The sequence below is a fragment of the Xyrauchen texanus genome, chromosome 26 (assembly GCF_025860055.1).
Source record: "Xyrauchen texanus isolate HMW12.3.18 chromosome 26, RBS_HiC_50CHRs, whole genome shotgun sequence".
Lineage (NCBI taxonomy): Eukaryota > Metazoa > Chordata > Actinopteri > Cypriniformes > Catostomidae > Xyrauchen > Xyrauchen texanus.
In genome coordinates, this window is record NC_068301.1 from 6535205 (window position 1) to 6556016 (window position 20812).

Sequence of the window (20812 nt, forward strand, 5' to 3'; positions counted from 1 at the left end):
GGCCCACTGCAGCCTCAGTTTTCTGTTCTTGGCTGACAGATGGGAACCCAACGTGGTCTTCTGCTGTTGTTGACCACCTGCCTCAAGGTTTGACATGTTGTGCATTCAGAGATGCTATTCTGCTCACTACAATTGTACAGAGCGGTTATCGGAGTTACTGTAGCCTTTCTGTCAGCTCGAACAAGTCTGGCCATTTTTTTTGTTACCTCTCTTCAACAAAGCGTTTTCATCCACAGAACTGCCGCTTTCTGGTTGTTTTTCGCACCATTCCCCCTATACATTCTAGAGACCGTTGTGAGTAGAAATCCCAGGAGATCAGCAGTTACAGAAATACTCAAACTAGCCCGTCTGGCACCAACAATCATGCCACAGTTGAAATCACAGAGATCACAGTGAGTTAGACCCCGGAGCACACATGCTTCCAATGCATAGGCTTTTTCCCACTGCTTTTCGTTCGGTTTGCATTGAGAGTAGGTGTGCGCCAGGATTCACTGATGGTGATCGAAGCCGGGGAGAGTGAGGCTCCCCAGCTTGAGGCAGTGGCTAAAGACCCTGGGGTCAGAGCAAAAGTTCTGGAAAATTATAATTTACATTTGTATGGGGAATAAATGAACAGAAGCATCTTTATTGTAAGTAAAAGTTTATTTCCATTGCAACATTTTAAATTGTAATTTTCACATTGTTTATAAAAAGCATATATATATATATATATATAATGGAATGCTTTATAATATATTCCCAAATAATAAATATATCCAAGTATATTTAGGTTTGTGTGGAATTTTTTACATTGAATTATAAACAAATTGTGTGTTGAACCACTTTGATCATTGGTTTACGAAGTGGTCTATTGGCGCCTCCAAGTGGCCTTTTTGTGTAAGTACACTTGCATAAATCATGGTCATATCGACTCCAAAGATTGTGTCAGACCTTCATCAGACATGTGGTTTAGAGTCAGATGTGTTTTGGGGGCACTGTGCATAGTCTTGCATATTTATAAAAATAAAAACATTTTATAAATAATATTTGCAGTCACTATTCAAAATATTTGAATAACTGAAAAAAAAAAAAAAAGTTATTCTACAATGATACATTTTTACTCTTGAATAAAAAATGTAAAGTGTCTAATTTAAAACAAACGAGCCCAAGTTTGTGTTTGAAGAACTGGAAGAGTTTTACTTTAGGTATGTCGTTTTCAAGCTCATGCACAAAAAGAGGCCGGATATCGAAATCTGTCACTAGATGGCGCCAAAGATCTGCATCTTGTGACCACGCGCTCATTCAGCTTCAGCAGTGATCTGGAAAACAACAATCTCTATTCCACTAAGAAAGTTTAATTCATCATACAGTTAATAATATGAACAACTCTACATACAGCTCTTTATTTCTATGGTTAAGCGTGATCCTATTAAAGCTTATTTACAGGAAGGCTCTCGTTTGTCTTTCTCATGAAAGGTTTTATTTATACAGAGTGTCTACAGTCTTCTGCTGGTGACGTCAGCAGCAGTGTGTTTCACATCTCAGATCTCACTCCAGTCCAACATTTCTCCCTTTTTATTTATCTTAGTAACCGAACTACTAGCTGTACACTTAGTAAAGGAAGTACATTTTGGAGGAATAAAGATTTTTGGAAAAGAAATAAAGATCTCACAGCTGGCGGACGACACCACCATTTTTTTTGAACAACAAGGACCAGTTGAGCATTGTCTTTGAACTGGTGGAGAAATTCTCTTCTGCATCTGGTTTAAGGCTTAATCGATCCAAGTGTGAGCTGTTGCCACTTCATTGTTGTAGTGACTCTGCTATTGATAACATTCCAGTTAAACAGAATGTAAAATATTTAGGTATACATGTATGTAAAAATATTATAGTTAGACAGAACTTACATTTTTCGAATAGGATACAGAAAACCAAATCGATATTCAATTGCTGGCTACAATGAGACTTGTCCGTTTTAGTATTACTGAGTATTACTCTCCAAGGCAGAAGGCCTTTCTCGCTTTGTTTACCCTTCCTTGTCTCTTTTTGTAAAGGACTCAATTGCTAATCAAGTCAACAAGACTTTTTTAGATTTCATTTGGAAGAACAAGTCTCATAGACTTAAAAAGAATGTTCTCTCTAACCCTAAAGAAAAGGGAGGTCTAGAGATTTTGGATTTTATAGATGTGATCAGCACATTCAAAATTAATTGGTTAAAAAGGTGCATTCGAAATCCTGATTCTATTTTTTTCTTTATTCCAAACTTTATTTTTAATAAACTGGGTGGGCTCTCGTTTCTTCTAAAGTGTAATTTTCTACCAAATAAATTACCTATCAAATTGTCCAACTTCCACCAACAGTCCCTCTTGGCCTGGAAATTATCCTTCAATCACAACTTCTCACCACACAAATCTCTCCTTTGGAACAACAGCAACATTCTTATTAGGAATAAATCAGTATTCTTCCCTAAGTGGTTCGATAGAGGAATTAATCACGTACTCTGCTTATTTGATGATTCTGGCACCATGCTCTCTTATGAACAGTTTATGGTTGCTCATGATTTCCCAATACCTTTTAAAGATTTTAAATCTATCACTGATGCCATCCCTATCGGAATCAGACAATTAATTAAAAGTCATCTGAGCTATGGAAACAAAGATATCAGACAGCTTTCACTTATGTTGGATGGTGTAGAACTGTCTGATAAAAAATGTAATAATAAGCATATTCAGCGACATTTGCAAAAGAGTAACTCCATTGCTCCAAGGGGGATGTTTTATTGGAATTCCCTAATAAGTGAAATAAATTGGAAAAAAACATGGTTGATTCCTCACAAATACTGTATCTCTAATAAAGCTAAAGAGGTCCACTTTAAACTTTTACATAACGTTTACCCTACAAATTGGTTTGTTGCTAAGTTTCTAGATATTGACACATGCTGTAGCTTTTATAAACAGGACACTGAAACCATTCCTCATTTATTTTTTAATTGTCCAGTTACCAAAAGGTTTTGGGAAGATTTGGGTACTCACTTTCTCCAATCTCAAAATATAACTCACTCATTCTCCCTGAAAGATATTATCTGTTACTTTTGTTTCCCACAAGATGGCACCCTGGAGTTTGTATTAAACTTTATAACCTTATATGCTAAGTTCTTTATACACAAGCAGAAATGTAATAAGTCTTCCTTGTGTTTTAAACATTATATCTTGGAACTTAATATGCTTCTTAAATCACACAAGCTGTAAAGAACAAGAAGAATGGAAAACTTTTGTGTCAATATTATGACCTATTCCCCAATTCCTCTTAATATTCTTATTTTTCCACCTTTATTTAGTATATATGTTTTTATTTTTATTTTTTTTTTTATTATTATTTTTTTCTCTTCTTTTGTGTATGTTGTTCTTTGTCTCTGGTATGGTATGACTGTATAAATGTTTGATTGTATATTGATGGTTTTACACGTTTGTACCCAATGTTGCCTTCAATAAAAAAATAAAAAAAAAGATCTCACTCCAGTCAACCCACTTTTTCTTTATGTTTAGATAATTTTATATTTGGTTTTTACTAGTATCCCCTCAAATAAAAGGAAAGAATACTATATTATAAATTTAATTTTAATTTTTGCTAAATTTCATATACGGTACATAAATGTAAGTACAGTAAATCCCAAACTTTGTTTTTGGTTCTTGAAAAAGAAATTCAAATATATATCAAGACTATTTTTAATTCAGATAATAAGAAAGCAATTAAAACTGTTTCTATATGTGAGTCCTTCAATATATTTACATGATATTTAGCCTTCCCTCCTGGCTGTATTGTTTTTCTATTTATATATGTTTTATTGTAGTTTTGACTGTACATTGACTTAGTTTGTCTGAATCTTAATAAAAAATAAAAAAAAGAAGAAAAAAAAATCTCACTCCAGTCTAACTCGTCTGCTGCAGTTTGGTTGACATCTCTGAATTAAGGATATATATATATATATCAATGATATGATAAATCAATGATATAATTTTTTTAGGCAAAATGTATATCTATTTTCCCTCTTCTTACTGCTTTCTACTGTACAGTAAGTGACAGAATGGCTCTCTTTTAATGTAATCTTACAATAGCTATAATAGGCCTACTGTAGATATTTGGACTCTTCTTGACGCTTAGTCACACTTAGAAATGTCTGAATTTCATAAGGCTCATTAAAAACAAAATATCAAACCAAGTGGAATCTACAAAGACGTAATGCTATCCCTTTTCTCAGAACTAATGTAACATTATAACAATATTCCTATAGAGTAACCACAAGGTGTAGTGCATTACATAATCTATTGACAACAAGAAACAGCCCAAATTTTATTTGCAATTTTATTGCAAAGCAATGGCATTATTTAATTGATTAATAATTTTTATTATTGTCAAAGTAGGATTTCGCTTAGGGCCCCCATATGCTCAGAAACGGCCCTGTGCATTGTATTAATTTTTTATAATTTTTTTTTTACTCAAATGTTATGCATGAAAAGTGTTTTGTGCTATATTACTTTAAAGCGCACCTATGTTCCTTTTCACAAGATGTAACTTAAATCTTTGGTGTACCCAGAATGTGTCTGACAGCAAAAATAGAGGTGTTCGGCCCTGTATGTTTGAATCAGAGTCAGACACTGATGAGGGAGAGACTCCGTCAGAAGTAACAACTTTGAGAATGAACCAGGAAATTCGTTTCCGAATGGTTATTTGATAAATGTATTTATTTGTTGTGGAGTTTTTTTCAGCAGTTTTGCAACGATGGATGAGCAACACACATACACACAAATACTGTTACAACGTTCGCTATGCGCTATAACGAAACAAAACACAAACAGACATGTTGCATAATGTTCACTTATTAATTGGTGTACATGTCTGTCAACAGTCGTGGGCAGGGCGAACGGCTTGTTCTGGGACAGTGCTGATGATTAATGGGTATTTAAAAACTGGGTAGATTAGTATCATTATATGGTGGTTGTGTACACACACTGCCAACACACATTTATGTTCAAACACCATGTAAAAGTGAATTTTGCAAAATTCTGATTTGATATTTTGTTAATGGGCCGTAACCACCTTAGACATTGATGGGGACATGATGACCCCCTCCCTCTCCTTCGGACCCCTTAATCAACCCCTTATCTCCCTAATCAAACACACCTGATTGAACTCATCAGCATGTTAGTGGAGACTCCAAGAAAGGGGAGATATGCAAAATGTGCAGTGCTCGGAGCCACTGGTCTACTTAAGGTTTGTTTTTTATTGTTGATGATTAAATTATTAGATTTGATTCCCTACTTCAGTTTATGTAAGTTCATGATTCACCTTTAAAGTTGTTTTGAAGTTGTATTTAGCCAAGTTCTATATTTATGAACGATTTACTTCCTTGTACTCTACTCTCATAAACAAGGACTTATCTCATTTAGATCTGACATTCATTGTATTCCCATTTCATTCACACGCTTCTGAAATCATCTCATCATCAGACATCCTGGATTGTTTTATCTGAGGTAGTAAGCCTACATGGGCTGCATTGGACATCTTATTATTGCAGATTGCACATTTCTAAGATTGATTCCTATTTAGCCATTTGTATTTATTCAATTACTTTTGTTTCTGTGTTTTATAAGGTTTGACCCTTTTTTAAACATTTATCTTACTTATGAGGCACCTTGTTGTGCTATTACCATGTGATTTTGCACCCATATGGGTGCAAAATCACATTACGCAAATGCAAGTTAAGGTACAGGGCAAAACATTTCAAACTTGTTTATCACGATCTTGAGAGGGATGTCACCCCTTGTCCTCTCTCTAATTGGGCAATATTGGCATCGACATTCATGTGGGCGGGTCACATTGTCCAAGAAAGTAAACTTTAGGGGCAGTTGTCAACAACAGTCTCGAGACAACCCCGACTGAATTGAGAATTACGCACGAGGAGAGACGGATATCTAAGGTCCATCGTTGTTTTGTTCGCTGAAAACAACGTGCTGCATTTATTTCTATAGTTCGGAAATATAGCTCTTTCACTATGAAGTTTGTACGCTTTATGATGAGGAATGCTGCTTTGTTAAATGCGCCAAAGCACATTGATCACTACGCCAAATTTTCTCCATCGCCTTTGTCAATGAAGCAGTTCTTGGATTTCGGTGAGTTTAAAATGTAATGCAATATAGCTGTCAAGATGCAACCAGAGCTGAACACTAATGATATACAAGACATTAGTTCATGCATAGTTTTTTAATGCAAATAATAATAATGCATATTAGCAATGAGTGCATGCATTTGTTTTCTGTATTGCACCAAAACAGCTACATTTTGTATGATTGGAAATAACTGGGATTGGCAACCTTGTCACTTTTGTGTTTTAAGTAGCTAGTCAGAAATGTACATTTCAGATACAGATAAGTGAAATCTGAAAAGAGTACTTAATGATGCTTTAGTTTACTGTAAACACTGTAGCCAGTCAGGACAATGTAGGATTCACTCTGTCTGATTATGTTTTTGCAGGCTCAACAAATGCATGCGAGAAGACATCCTTCTCCTTCCTGAGACAAGAGCTTCCTGTGAGACTGAGTAACAGTTTGAAGGAGATCAACCTTTTACCAGACCGAATGATAATGACCCCGTCTGTTCAACTAGTTCATAGCTGGTGAGTTCCGGGGTAACATCACATCATTAGATACCTTGAACCTTCTCATGTACATTTTTATGCTTTGTCTAATTCGTGAGTAAACAAGCTTTAAACAAATATACATTTGTATAACTATAACACATGTTGGCTTTGTTCATTTCTGAAACATGTTGAAAAATGAAGCTATTAAAATGATTGATTTTTCAAGCTTCCGTTATGTAATATAAGCCACGCCTCTTAACTGAACAATAAACTTTGTCCTAGTTCCTCATCCCGCTGTTTTCCAAGTTTTGCGGCGGCCCTACGTGCATTATATCACTCGGCTGTTAAAAGTGCAGTTTTAAGAGTACTAAAGAGTTAGTACAACTTTTATCATGTTTCCTGTTTACAACTAGAAACATTTTGAACACACAAATAATTTCTTACTGTATCACCCCATAAAAGCTTTTGTTGTTTTTGTTTGTTGGTATTTCCTTAATATATCAAGCTAAAAATATATATATATTAAAGAACTACACATATTTTGGGCTATTGAAATGTTGTTACGTGTTCAAATGCCATTGCAGATATCGTTTACACTCGACTTGTTTACTAGTCAGTGCGCACGCTTATGTAACGGATATGGCGGTTGAGTGTGGAGTGAAATTTGAGAACATGTGACGTAAAGACTTGTTTTCGAGTACTGAATTGGAACCATACTGTACGTTCCAAAGTGCTTTCGCAGAACCATGAGCTGGTGGGATGGAATTAGAACAGTAGAAAAACTGTGCAGGGAGTGTGAAGGTTGATTTTCATTGCTTTTTCTAGTAGCAGGGTTCCCACAGTCATGGAAAACCTGGCAATCTTAGGGAATTTCTAAATGATTGTGATGTCCAGGCCTGGAAAATGGAAATGACAAAAAACTAATATACATTATTGTAGTTTGCTCACCCCAAAAATGCTTAAATGCTAGATATTGATCTTTGTGAGAGTGCAGGTGTAGAGTTGTTGAGGGTATTATTGGAGACTTTTGTACTCTAATAAGAGTAAGCATTTAAATTAGTTAATTGCAATGATTGGTACCTGGAATACAAACCGAATTCTGTCCCAACAATCCCTATAAAATTGTATATATATGAATGTCGATGCCAATGTTGACCATTTAGAGAAAGGTCTAGGGGCGACATCCCTCAAGACCGTGATCAACAAGTTTGTGTTTTTACTACCATATGGAAAATCACACGGTAATGCCACAACATCACAACAAGATGCCTTATATGTCAGATAAAGGTTCAAAAATTGTTAAACCTCAAGCATAGAAACAAAAGTAAATTAATAAATACAATAAATCTTAGAAATGTGCAATATGCAATAATAAGAGGTCCTATGTAGGCATACTACCTCAGATAAAACAATCCAGGATGTCTGATGATGAGATGATTTCAGAAGCGTGTGAATGAAATGGGAATACAATGAATGTTAGACGCAAATGAGATGCGTGTGTATATATATATATATATATAGGCTACTGTAATATTCAGGGATGCACACTACTTTTCTTTTTGGCTAGAGACTCCTTTCTTTTTTAAGCTAATTTGTTCAAATTCTTTGGTAAAATTTTACATTTGACCTTTAAAATCACTTAAAATGGGTACTTTAAGTGTAAACGCATATAAAAAGCTTTAAATGGATCAAACAAATCACTAAAAATAAACCCCTGGAATTCCTGCAATGACTTCCTCACCTTTTTCATCTCTGATGAGTTTACATCCCTGATATTATATTAAAGAAATGTTCCGGGATCAATTCAAATTGGCTCTATCGACGGTGTTTGCAACCTAATGTTGATTACCAAAATCATGTTAACACGGATAAAGTTGACATCTTGTGGCTATACTTTTGAAACAATATGTATTTTTTTTTTACCGTTTATAGGCTCGCTCCATTTCATTGTAAGTGACTTGCCTTACATTGTCACTGGCGTGTGGTGAGCGAAGTGGGTGTTTTCAATTTATTCCAATGGGAGCCGAGTGCCATAGTTGCAAGGTGGATTCTCATTGGAATAAATTGAAAACGCTGCTTTGCTTCACTCATCATGCACTAGTGGAAACGTTTGGTAAGTCTAACCACAATTTTTTTTATTTTTTATAAATGAGGTATGTCAAAAATATTTTTTGTGATAATCAACATTATGCGGTTGATTGAGTTGTAACATGTATTGTACCAGGAACATTCCTTTTAAAAGTAATTTTGAATTAATAGAAATGTCATGGAAATTCATTGGTCAAAAGTGTGGGAACCAGGGTGGTAGCTAATGAGGTGAAAGCTAGAAAGAATTCTAGGGGCCCACAGGTCCAGCGGGGCCCACCCACAACCATTTTTAAACTGTATTTTTTATATGAAAGGGGCCTGACCAATATCCCAGAATTCCTTGCTACGGCCCTGGCAGGAACCCTAGTGGTCAAGAAAGGTGCAAAGGTCAAAAGTTGTATTTTAGAATGAAGCACCAATTGAAGAGTTCAAAAGCACCAGAAAAAAGAATACATTCAGTTTCAACTGTTAAAATATGACAATGTACACTTCAACCTCACAATCCCCTTGTCTTCTTTTCTCTCTTACCTTCTCAGGTTTGTCCAAAGCCTGTTGGAGATCCTACAATTCCAAGGCATGAGCCCAGATGACCCTAGTGTTCTTGAAGAGTAGGTTCTTCCATCCAAATACATATCCAGCATGTTCATCCATTTTCAAAATATCTTAAAATTGATAATAAAACAATGATAGCATGGTTAATGGAGTTGTTTTGTTGTTTGCCCCCTTAGATTTGTAGAAGCTCTGGTGACCATTAGGAACAGGCATAATGATGTGGTACCCACCATGGCTCAGGGTGTTATCGAGTATAGGGATGCATATGGGGAGGACCATGTCACAAGTCAGAATATTCAGTACTTTCTGGACCGCTTTTACATGAGCCGCATCTCCATTCGGATGCTAATTAACCAGCACAGTAAGTCTGAAATTGGTTTTATTTTTTCATTAGCCATTTTATAAGATAAAGAGCACTCTTACTTGCTTAATATTTGGGGATATATGGAAGTAGTTCATAAAATCAGTTTGATAGAGCAGGGCATGGCGAATTTCAAAATAAATTCGCTGTAGTTCACCTGATTGTGGTAATGATTGTTATAAAATGATAGTCCAGACCCTAAATTCTGATTGGATGAGACCTGTGACCGCACATTCTACATTAAGTTGCTTCATTTCTTGGCGATCATAAACAACTTAGAGTTTGAACTATTTTACTTTGCAGAATAATTTTTTTATTCTGATTATTATTAATAATAACTATTTATTGAACTGGGTCATATTGCTATTGCCACTGTTTTATCAAATAAATAAGCCACACGAGGTCATGCATTACTGTTACACAACATACTCTTGGTAAAATCACTGCAACACGCCCTCAAATGGCTTATTGATTACTTTTTGCCCTGGTTCTAATATCTGGGCTTGGCATCTGCACTCTTGGCAACAATAGTTGCTTTCTCAGCACTGTAAACGCATAGGTCAGTAGATTCTGAATAATCCAGCCTGCTCCTGTTTTAGTTACTTATTAACTGGATATGAGAGAATGATTACCACCACTAATACACCTATATAACCTCTGTTTCCTGTCTTATCTTCAGCTCTGATCTTTGATGGCACCACAAAGCCAGGACACCCGAGCAGCATTGGGTGCATTGACTCATGCTGTGATGTAACAGAAGTGATCAGAGGTAAGCTTTCTGGTGCATAGTTGACACTGGATGCAAATATTACACTAAAGACAAGTGTAAAGTTACAAGTAATGTTCTGTGTTCTTTTATAGATGCCTATGATTGTGCTAAAATGCTCTGTGAGCAGTATTACCTCGGATCCCCTGAGTTGGAGCTTAAGGAGATCAACGGTGAGGAATACAATTGCTCTAAACCAGTTAAAAATTACTATTTTTAAAAAGATAGATTGATCGATAAGAAATAGTGATGAACGGATGGGTAGGTGGATGGATAGATAGATACACTGGTGTCCAAACTTTTGGAATAATTTACAGATTTTGCTGTTTCGGAAGGAAATTGGCACTTTAATTTACCAAAGTGGCATTCAACTGATCACAAAGTATAGTCAGGACATTAATGATATAAAAAAAAAAGCATCATCACTATCTGAAAAAAGCAATTTTTGATCAAATCTAGACAGGCCCCATTTCCAGCAGTCATCACTCCAACACCTTATCCTTGAGTAATCATGCTAAATTGCTCATTTGGCGCTAGAAATTCACTTGCCATTATATCAAACACAGTTGAAGGCTATTTGGTTCATTAAATGAAGCGTAACATTGTTTTTGAGTTGCCACATTATGCAATAGACTGGCAGGTCAATATTAGGTAAAAAATGGCAAAAATAAACCGCTTTCTCTAGAAACTCATCAGTCAATCATTGTTTTGAGGAAAGAAGGTTATACAATGCTTGAAATTGACAAAAAAGAAAAAACTGAAGATTTCATACAAAGGTGTACACAACAGTCTTCAAAGACAAAGGACAACTGGCTCTAACAAGGACAGAAAGAGATGTGGAGGGCCAGATGTACAACTAAACAAGTGGATAAGTATATCAGAGTCTCTAGTTTGAGAAATAGACGCCTCACATGTCCTCAGCTGACAGCTTCATTGAATTCTACCCACTCAACACCAGATTCATGTACAACAGTAAAGAGAAGACTCAGGGGTGCAGGACTTATGGGAAGAATTGCAAAGAAAAAGCCACTTTTGAAACCGAAAAAGAAAAGGTTAGAGTGACAAAGAAACACTGACATTGGACAACAGATAATTGGAAGAGTGTGTTATGGATCTTAAACCCGTTGAGCTTTTGTGGGATCAGCTAGACTGTAAGGTGCATGAGAAGTGCCTGACAAGACAGACAGATCTATGGCAAGTGCTACAGGAAGTGTGGGGTGAAAGGTCACCTGAGTATCTGGACAAAATGACCACTGGAATGCCAAGAATCTGCAAAGCTGTCATTGCTGAACATGGAGGATTTTTTATGAGAACTCTTTAAAGTAGTAATTAGTAAGTTAGTAGTTTAAAGAAGTTCTGAATTTATTTTATTTATTTTTTCAAATTGTAATTTTTCACATTATTAATGTCCTGACTATACATTGTCATCAGTTGAATGCCACTTTGGTGAATAAAAGTACCAATTTCTTTCCATAAGACCAAAATCTGTACATTATTACAAACGTTTGGCCAGTATGTGTATATATAGATTGATTGCTAGATCCTATTTGTTCTATATATTCTGTACTGCAGTACCTTCGTTGTATCTTACAATGTGTTTTCTGTTATAGCAAAGAACAAGTCCCAACCAATCCAAATATCCTATGTTCCTTCTCATCTCTACCACATGGTTTTTGAGCTCTTCAAGGTAGGCATTAAGCTTTGATTTTGCATGGCTAATTTAAGGATTTTTATGATTAGTGGGTTTATTCTCATGTCTCGTTTCACTCGAGAATGCAATGAGGGCAACTGTTGAAAATCATGAAACGAGAAGGACGCTGCCATCAATTAAAGTCATCGTGGCCCTAGGCACAGAGGACCTTTCAATCAAGGTGAGTGAGCCAAGGTTTAAATACTTGTGATATGATTTACATGGTGCCAATTTGTGCATTTCCGCACTTTGCTGCAGTACTTTTCATGATCTCTTGAATTTTTTTAACCTATAGAACTGTTAATTATGAGGTCATGCAATCACCCTGCTGTAATCATACTTTCCAAACACCCTTCTCGCCCTCTCATTCTACCCTTTCATTGTTCTCCTGCCCTACATCCAGAGATCACTGATAAAAATGTTGTATAAACTGTTCTAAAGATTAATTTTCTTACCGCCCTTGATCAAGCATCAGATGAATCAGATTACTGCATCATTTGTTACCATAAATGGAAAACCAGCGTTGCCCTTGTATTACATTGTTAATCTTTGTCCTGCTGTGGGCAAGAGAGCACAATAAAGCAGACTAATTACTGTATATCCATGCTACTTAGTGTTAAACAGAGACCTGTTTCCCTGGGTTTTCTGTAATAGAAAATCTAGCTTCTTATTCACAGGCCTATACAAGAGTCCTGGCCTGTTCACACAAAACAAGTTTTTTCAGTCACTGTCTTAATCCGATTATTCTTTAAATATTCACTTTTCTTTTGTTCTAGATTAGTGACCAGGGTGGTGGTGTTCCATTCAGGAAGATTGATAGACTTTTCAGCTACATGTATTCGACAGCACCCAGACCAAATCTTGGTGACCATCAACGGACCCCAATGGTGAGATTAGACAAATTAAGGTCTATATTTTGGCCTGTATCGTAAAGTCAATTGTTCATATAAACATGTAAGTCAAAACACCACAATAGAATGGTTTTATTTTTTATTCCCCTTTATTATCAGGCTGGTTTTGGTTATGGTCTTCCCATCTCCCGTCTGTACGCACGCTACTTTCAAGGTGATCTCCAGCTTTATCCAATGGAGGGCTATGGAACAGACGCTGTAATTCAGCTTAAAGTAAGAGATCATCAATTTAGTCTTAGCTCTCCCAACAGTGAAAATGTGGTCATCCATTACTCACTTTTTCATGAGGAACACAAAAGGACAAGTTTAGCTGAATGTTAACGTAGCTCTTTTCTGTACAATGAAGGCATACAATAACCTCATGCTGTCAAGCTCTCAAAGGCTTCAGAAGACTTAATGCCAAAGTATACTTCGGTTTTCATTGGCACATCCTGTGAGGACATGCGGCCCAGATATTTCTCGGCAAGCAGACAGTTCTCCTCTGTGCGCATTGTCAGTGCATGCATATGCCGTTGACTTTACTAAAAGAGTGTCACAAAGAGTAATACACCAAACGGTTTGTATTTGCTCGTGGTCAAAAGTGTATACTTTGAAAGGCTAAGCCCTCGACCGTGAGTGAGACGACCCACAATGTGGAAAAATGAAAGTATACCCGAGCCTTTAGAATTTAGTGTGTCATATTCACTATTTTTATGGTGCTTTTTGTCAATTTTGGGATGCTTTTGTCACATGGAAAAGAGCTGTCAACATTCTGCATTCTAGTACCAAAAGTCTCCTTTTGGAAAAAAAAGAAAGAATAGTCATACAGGTTTGGAAAGACATGAGGGTGAGGTTTTCTTAAAAATTAGCAATGTTTTACTTGCTTGTGTGAATAATCCAATGTAATGTCTTCGATGTCTAGCAGGAAAAGCATGCTAAATAAAATAATCTGAAATATGTTATCGACTATTGATAGTGATTAAACCTGATACTACTTCGAAAAGGGGACGATGACACCCTGGTTGAGTTTCTAGTCCACTCAGAGGCCTAGATATTCTATGAAACAATGGGGGTGATGGGTGAATTTAAAATGTCGATGTCTATAGACGGGCACATCTGTGAGGGCTCAAATGCGTTAGAGCGCCACCTACATTCCAGATCGCCATTTTGTGATGGAAGGTGATATCTAGTACTTGCTTTCATCTATATAATACATATATTCTGAATTTTTTTTTTTTTGGCAATAACGCCACAGGTAAAAATGGTGAGCTTTTAAATTTGAGTGTGAAAAATTGCAGGCGGCAGCCTGAAAATGCCACAGAGTTGAAGAGGTTAAAACAAGCTACAAGATCCTGTAAATTTGTAATTTATGGGTTTCACTTCCCTAACCTTATTTGTTAAGCTTGTATGATAACTTTGGACATTACAACTGTCAGTCTTCAAATCATTAATCCATTATGACTTTTTTCTTTCCACAGGCCCTGTCCACAGACTCAATAGAGAAGCTTCCCGTCTTTAATAAGACTGCCCTGCGCCACTACAAAGTCAACCAGGAAGCCGATGACTGGTGTGTGCCTAGCAAGGAACCGCTGAACTTAGCTGTGTACAAGGCTGCAAAGTGAACCACCCGTCTTGTTTGCTGCAAAGATTTGTCAGTGGCCTTTAAGAAATTGCCATTATAGGCCACCATAGTGAATGCTTGCATTCCTTGCTGGACTGGGGTCCAACTACAGGATATCCCATGTATTTTGGGAGTATTGTTGTCTGGGAACAATTAATTTTGGCACTAATGTGTGGCCTGAATAAAAGATGCCAAAGTGTAGGGTCCTTAGTTTAAAAGAAAGTAACTACTGTGGTTCTGCAGTGGAGCATTTCAGGAAAGCTCAGGCTTGAAGAGCCTCTCGGGTGTGAGTGCATGACATGTTATTAGATGCATGTGACCCCGCTTGAAGCAGAGTTAAAAGATGGAGGTCTAGAAACTGTGAAAGAGCTATGGAGTAGAGCTTTGTGGGTGTGCATTTTGACGAGAAAGTAAAACATTGAAGGTAGAAGAAATGTGGTTGTGAATCAGATATTTAGCCCTTAAAAGGGAGGTTGTGGCCAAAGACTTTACCTCTTTAAAAAGAGGCTGGCAATTGCTTTCAAATCACACTTGAAGCTATTATTTAAGCAGGGTTTATAGCATATTCAGGACTTGAATGTGACTTATGCCTTATTGTTTCAATCCATTATAAATGACCCCAAACGTTCCTATATTCACAATGTTGTGTTCACAATATGTATCGCCATTGAAAGGACCTTTTGTGTGAGTTTATTTTTTATTTATAACCCAAATAAATCTGACCATTTTTTTATCAAGCTGCATGATCTGCTGTTATTTCAAACAATTTGGGGAAGTATTGTAGTTGTAAGAACATATTAACTAATTCCTAGCAGGTTCCTCTTTCTGATTATGTAACCAGGAGTATGAAGTACATGTAAGAAACAAGTTATTGGTTTGAATTCAGAATACACATATCATAAAAAACTGATATAGTGCAATATATGAACATGAATGCACAACACGTCGAACATTGAGGCGGATGGGCTATAAACGCAAAAGACCATGTTGGGCACTTTATTAGGATCATAGTGCTCAGTGAGAATATATGTGCATATTAAAATCCCACTAGTATTTATGAAAACTGCCAGATTGTTATATGTTCCATATCATGAACAAGTATTTGACTTTTTTATATCAGTAAAAACCATATATGAACATATATATGTTTTACAAATGTTGCCATAGTCCATATATTTACACCATAAAGCAGCTAGACTCTTGCAAAGGATTACTAGCCCTTCTTGCCCAAGTGTACGTACACTACCAATCAAAGGTTTACACACAAATATCAATTTTCTTTGTATTACTTATTCTTATACCTATCAAAAAAACATTTAAATAAAACAGGGATTTTACAGCAATGTTTTCCCTTCACGGTTCAGATAGAAACAGTACCTGTAGCCTATGTGCTGTTTTAGGTCTGAACTGACATTTGTTGGACTATGGTCAAATGTTTCCAAGATCAGTGCCAGCCCAGCACTGTAGGTGCTGATTTATCTAAAATAGGTACTTTGATCAGACTGATGCCCTCATTACCTGGTACATAATATCGCTATACAATCAGACAAGCCTCTACACAAAAAAAAAAGTTGTATGGGACAAGAGATGATTAATCACGACCTGGCACTCATACACGCATCTTACATAAAGGCTAATATTCAGCCAGTAGGACTAGACAGGACAAGGCCACAATCAGGCCTACTTTTTGTGTGCCAAAAAGTGAGACACAAAGTAGATAAATAAACAGGTTTTAGATGTTGTTTGTATTGCTTTCCAAAGACTTTTTTCATTTGACTATTGAGTTGTAGCCTAGTTAGTCTAAGCAGTAGTCTAGTTTGGTTGGCCTAAACTACATATAATAGTAACTATAATCTTGACTAAACTGATAAACAGAGCCAACTTATACGTTTATTTTCAACAAGTTTATTAGCTTAAAGTTAGCATTTGCTAATGTTCTCCCTTTTCGTTGGAGGAAAATGCGATATAACTAAGATAATATTTAGAGAATATTTACATAGCGGGTTAAATCGAGGATCAGAGAGACTCGTTATATTGACCTTTTGACTGATTATTAAAGGAATTCTCCAGGTTCAATACAAGTTACGTTCAATCAACAGCATTTGTGGCATAATGTCGATTACCACAAAAAATTATTTAGACTCGTCCGTCCTAAAAAACTAAAATGGAGTTTACAATGAGGCACTTACAATGGAAGTGAATGGGGTTAATTATTGTTGGGTTTAAAGGCAGAAATGTGAAGCTTATTATTTTAAAAAAGAACTTACATTAATTCTTCTATTAAAACTTTTGTATTTTTTGAGCTGTAAAGTTGTTTAAATTGATGTTTTTCAGTCGTTTTAGGGTCTGTTGACATTACATCATTGTCTTGCAAGTTGTACGAAGTTATATTTAAAATATTTATTATTTAAAGCTATGATTGAAGGAAGGAATTTATGACGCAAATTTTGAGATTCAGAGATTATTTATGAACTTCATTGTGGGATTAAAGAGTTCACTTTTAAAATCTACAAATCAAATATGAAGAGAAACAGAAAACAAAAAAGGGGTTTGAGTGGCCCATACACACCTGTTGATGGTATCAATACTGACCCCTAGTGAATAAAAGAGGAATTACTGTCAGATGCCTGCGTGCAAAGAGAAATGTTGAGATTTAAAAAACATTTTGGGCTGAAAATTAGTATTTATAAAATGTAATTTATAGTTAATATTATATTTTTATTTTAAATTACAAAAACCTTTTTGTTTTACACAAAAAACAAGTTATTTTATGCAAACAGAGCCACATATTTGTCTGAATTAAAAAATAAATAAAAAATGTCCCACAACTGCTGCCACTTCATCAGTCAGTTAAGTTTTTATTTTTTTTATTTTAATTTTTTAATACTTCTAATTATTTTAAGTTTAAATCCCTGAGACCAGGTATACAGCCAAAACACACCCTCAAGTTACACACCATAAACATCTGTTGATAGTGGTGGTGAAGATGATGATCAAGGGGACCCAGAAGCCTCCTTCTCACAGATCCAAGGCTGGGACATGCAATAGGGTGCATCATACCAACTCTTTGTGGCCACACGACTTAAATCCTCTGATTACACCATGCAGCCACAGTCTTCTTTAATATGGTCAATCTTCCCAGAAACTATGGAGAAAAAGTGAGGGTGTATTTAAAGGTGTTATACCAGTTAATTTGAGCCAGATAACCTGGTTACATTAGAGTCAGCTGGCTTTTAACACGTAGATGTTGCATTGTGGATGTTTGAGGCCATGACAAATAAAGATGGTGCCAAATAAATACAATTAATACACTTTGGTAAATGAAAATGTGGAGGGAAGTGTTTAGTTTGCAAGCATGAGTTACATTACATTTATGCATTTGGTAGACGCTTTTATCCAAAGTGACTTACAATGCAATTATTACAGGGACAATCCCCCCAGAGCAACCTGGAGTTAAGTGCCTTGCTCAAGGACACAATGGTGGTGGCCGTGGGGTTAGAACCTGTGACCTTCTGATTAACAGCCCTGTGCTTTAGCCACTACGCCACCACCACTTGATTACATTTCATGATAACCAGGGCCGTATTAATGCACGGGACCCCGGAGCACTTAAAGAGCATTGTTTGATCTTGTGAAGGCAACATTTTTGTTTTTAAATGGGACATAGGCCCTAATCTACTTTTGCAGCCATTTATTTTTTCCCATTTCATTTTCATGACAATTGTCCACCCACTTACTGACCCTTAGAATTAAACAGGCTGTTTTTGCTACTGTACCTTTAAGAATTCTATATGTAAATGTATTTTGTTACAACTGGCTACATTGTTTGTGGTTATGAAAACTATCCTCATAGTTCCCAGTGTTTATCAATGAATTCTTTCAATTTAAAAGAGCAAGGAAAATCCTGTTTTCCAAGATATGCCTTTTTAATAGCCGTTCATTTAATTTGCACTATGTGTAAATAGTGTTAGATGCTATTTGCATTCCTAATGAAATACTAGCATACAGTATCACTGCAGTGAGTTTGTGTTTATTTAGAGTCCCACAGACACCCTACCGCACTAACCCCTAACCCTAACAATGAAAAAATTGACCAGTTTTACTACATTAAACATAGTATCACCATGGTATTTTGTCAAAGAAACCACAAAAATAAACATGGTTACTATATAAATAGCATAATAATGTAGTAACACCATGGTTAACTGCATTAAAATGATGGCGTCAACCAAAAAACATATTACTATAGTAAAGCCATGGTTAATTTTACCTGGATCAAAACTTTCTCTCAACTCCCCGGCCTTCACTGAGACCAAATCACTTTTAGACAATCAATTTATACTAGTTTATGTGTTATTATAACTAGTATTAAAGGAAATATTAAGAGTGGAGACAGGAAACATGATGAGGAAAGGTGGGACTAAAGGCAGATTAGAACCCGGGTCCATCTGCGTGAAAAAATTACATCACACCATCTTTACAAACTTTTTGTTCCCAAAGAGGAAGACAGGAAGAGTGAAACCATGAAAACAGAAACCATGTATCCAAAACAAAGAAAAATGAAAGGAAATGATTCAGTACTTTTATAAACTCCGTGTGAAATATGTCATTTAGAACTGAATCATTCTGGAGAAGCTGTTGAGACTTCTCAGCTATTAAAGCTTGTTAAAACTTGTTTCCACTCACCCAGTTTGGTTCCATCCACCCAATAACAGTCTCCTTCTTTTTCATCACTTATGCCAAACCAGTAAGCGTTCCAGTGGCCATGTGGCAGCAGTTCCATATAAAAGACTTCATCAAGTCAAGAGGTCACATGTGATTGGAAATGGATGTTAAGCACTTCTGTTTTATTAATTTTCATGAATCAGCTTATATCCCTTCCTCATTTGCATTGCAGACCAACAGTTTTAATCATAAAACTGTGAAACCAGGGCTACTTCAGGTCATTTAATGTAAAGCAGTATATGTATACACATTCATAATATAAAAGCTGATTTAAAGAGATATTTCACCCAAAAATGAAAATTCTGTCATTATTTACGTAACCTTGTGTCATTCAAAACCTGTATTTGTTCCATGTATATTTTTGAAACATCTTAATTTAGTAGTGACAATGTCTGCTCTTAAAAAGACAAAACAAAGCATCATAAAGTAGCCATTTGATTGCTTAGTGTGGAACCGACCAAATCTGAAGTCGTTTTTCACTAATAATCTTCCCCTCTGCTTAAGTTCACGTCTAGCTCATGTTTGCGTCCAGATTCCAAAAATGGCGTGACACTGTCATGGATGCCACAATGGCATTGGTTCTCACATGTGTTGTAACCAAACGTCTGTTCTGAATACAAAGACGGGCTAGCGTTAATCGACATGAAGATTACCAGTGAATAACAACTTAATTTTCTGTCTTTTCCTCATGCAAAGCTATTTTCGGACTACTTTTATGGTGTTTTTATGTCCGTGATGTTTTAAAGCTTGACAGACATGGTCACACTGAACTATTTCTACAGTGTACGGAAAGAGCTGCATTCATTTTTGTCAATAAAAATGAGTGAACTATTCCTTTAAGAATAGTAAGACACACAGCTCTTGCACTTCTTTACCTGTTTCTCAGGGTTTTGGATGATGGCCAGGTGCCCTCCGTTCTGTTTGCTGACTGACTTTCTAGCCAGCTCCTGCTGTAGACAGAGATAAAGTAACACCTGCTCTTAAGGAGCATCCAACCCTTAGAGCAGGAATTCTTTGCTGTCACTTGTGCTGGAGTGGTTTGTGGTGTAAGAATTGCCTCTGAAAAGACAGACACGGCCTGAAACTCATGTTTCTGAGCTACAGGGAGAATCCTGATCAGCTAGTTCTTGGACAGCAAAACTTCCCTTCTACCCAAAAAACAAGGAAGGGAAAAAAAGGTAGTTAAGGATAAGAAGACATAAAGAGGAACATAAGGGGTTTTGAGAAATAAATAATAAAGGAGAAAAAAAGTTGTTACGGTTCTTCAAAAATTCTGGCATAACAGCATACGGATTTGAAATGACTAAGTGTCTTAATAATGACCGAATTTTCATTTTTGAGTAATCTATTCCTTTAACCCTTTAAGCTCAGATGGGCCCCAGAGAAGAAAAAATAATTATTAAAATATTACAGTCTCTTGACCAACACAAAATAGGTATCATTTGAAAGCTTAGAAGCTCCATTGTGCCCTTGAGCAAGGCACTTAACTCCAGGTTGCTCCGG

At 36.2% G+C, this 20812-nt stretch overlaps 1 protein-coding gene across 1 annotated transcript; it reads left to right on the top strand.

The window, feature by feature from the left end:
- Positions 1-5880: 5880 nt before the first annotated feature.
- On the top strand, positions 5881-15317 carry LOC127619850 (pyruvate dehydrogenase (acetyl-transferring) kinase isozyme 2, mitochondrial-like). Its single transcript, XM_052092865.1, has 11 exons — positions 5881-6149; positions 6511-6652; positions 9241-9312; positions 9433-9617; positions 10297-10386; positions 10479-10556; positions 11994-12070; positions 12156-12254; positions 12850-12960; positions 13084-13197; positions 14442-15317. The coding sequence occupies exons 1-11, from the start codon at positions 6032-6034 to the stop codon at positions 14583-14585; spliced, it is 1230 nt and encodes a 409-aa protein (XP_051948825.1). The 5' UTR covers positions 5881-6031; the 3' UTR covers positions 14586-15317.
- The last annotated feature ends 5495 nt before the right edge of the window (positions 15318-20812 follow it).